Source organism: Corythoichthys intestinalis, chromosome 3, assembly GCF_030265065.1.
Source record: "Corythoichthys intestinalis isolate RoL2023-P3 chromosome 3, ASM3026506v1, whole genome shotgun sequence".
Taxonomy (NCBI): Eukaryota; Metazoa; Chordata; class Actinopteri; order Syngnathiformes; family Syngnathidae; genus Corythoichthys; species Corythoichthys intestinalis.
The window spans coordinates 29,979,237-29,980,309 of NC_080397.1; the positions used below are offsets into that span (position 1 = coordinate 29,979,237).

Here is a 1,073-nt window from a genome sequence, read left to right on the forward strand (position 1 = left end):
CTTAGGTTTCGCCTTCCTTTGGATGCTGATGCCACCCTGGAGCCCTGGCCCACCCAAAGCGGCGGACCGATTTCCTCAGCACAAAGTGCTATCTTGGACGAGTATGCCTTGGACCTGCAACTCTTCAGCTGTTGAAATGCTTGATGGCATTCTCATGACATTGACATCGTTTCGTGACCTAAGCATGAATACGTGACACCTCATGATCACAACAAGACAAGTGTTAACGTGGCAACACTTAAATGGAGAATATCATGCAATCAGCGTGACTGTACTATAAAATTGATCACTACTCAACAACATAAAAAAGTTACCATTATAGGATCATGACAAAATGCCTTGTGATATGGCATCACCTTGAAGTCATGAAATCACAATGATGTCATGATATCATGACCAGTTACACAATGGCATTACCGTGGAATCACCTATGGCATGATGATGTCATGAAATGACCATGACCGGTAAATAACTGTGAAAATGTGACAATCTAGCCTAATCATGATAACCTGTTGATAACAAAGTCATCATAAAATCACTATATCACCACATATACATTACATGAACGTGACAAGAAGCAATCAATACTTCATAACATATTGACAATATGAAATCACCGTGATGTCATATTATGTCATGATGACATGACGTGATAAAATAACTGACAGATATAATAGTTGGGTTCTGCACAATGAAATTTGTTATCATCATAAGATCATGAAAACAATTCTGACAACAGTGACATCATAAAATACAACATAATAATCATCACGCTGTAACCATGCCATCATGACAATGCTAGTGAAAAATATTGTGACGACATAACATTACCATAACACCACGAAAGATCATTAAGTCCTCACAACCCATTCACATTGTAAATGAAGAACATGTACTTCCAATAAACAGAGCATTGAACAAATCTGTGCTTGCTGGACATAATTACATGAATTTGCACGTGCACATGTGCAATGCATGTGAGTACTTCAAACTAACGAAAGTCTCGGATGGGGTGGCTCCTGATTAAAAGAATGACGTGCCGTCACGGAAAGAGAAAGGGGCGGCGTCAGAAA

At 39.1% G+C, this 1,073-nt stretch overlaps 1 protein-coding gene across 1 annotated transcript in view; it reads left to right on the plus strand.

Annotated features, from left to right (window-relative positions):
- c5 (complement component 5) overlaps positions 1 to 922 on the plus strand; it is a 116,676-nt gene extending 115,754 nt beyond the window's left edge. The window contains exon 43 of the mRNA XM_057831211.1: positions 6 to 922. Coding sequence (XP_057687194.1) covers positions 6 to 135 — 130 coding nt within the window. The 3' untranslated portion in view covers positions 136 to 922. The remainder of the gene's footprint in view (positions 1 to 5) is intronic.
- Positions 923 to 1,073: the final 151 nt, after the last annotated feature.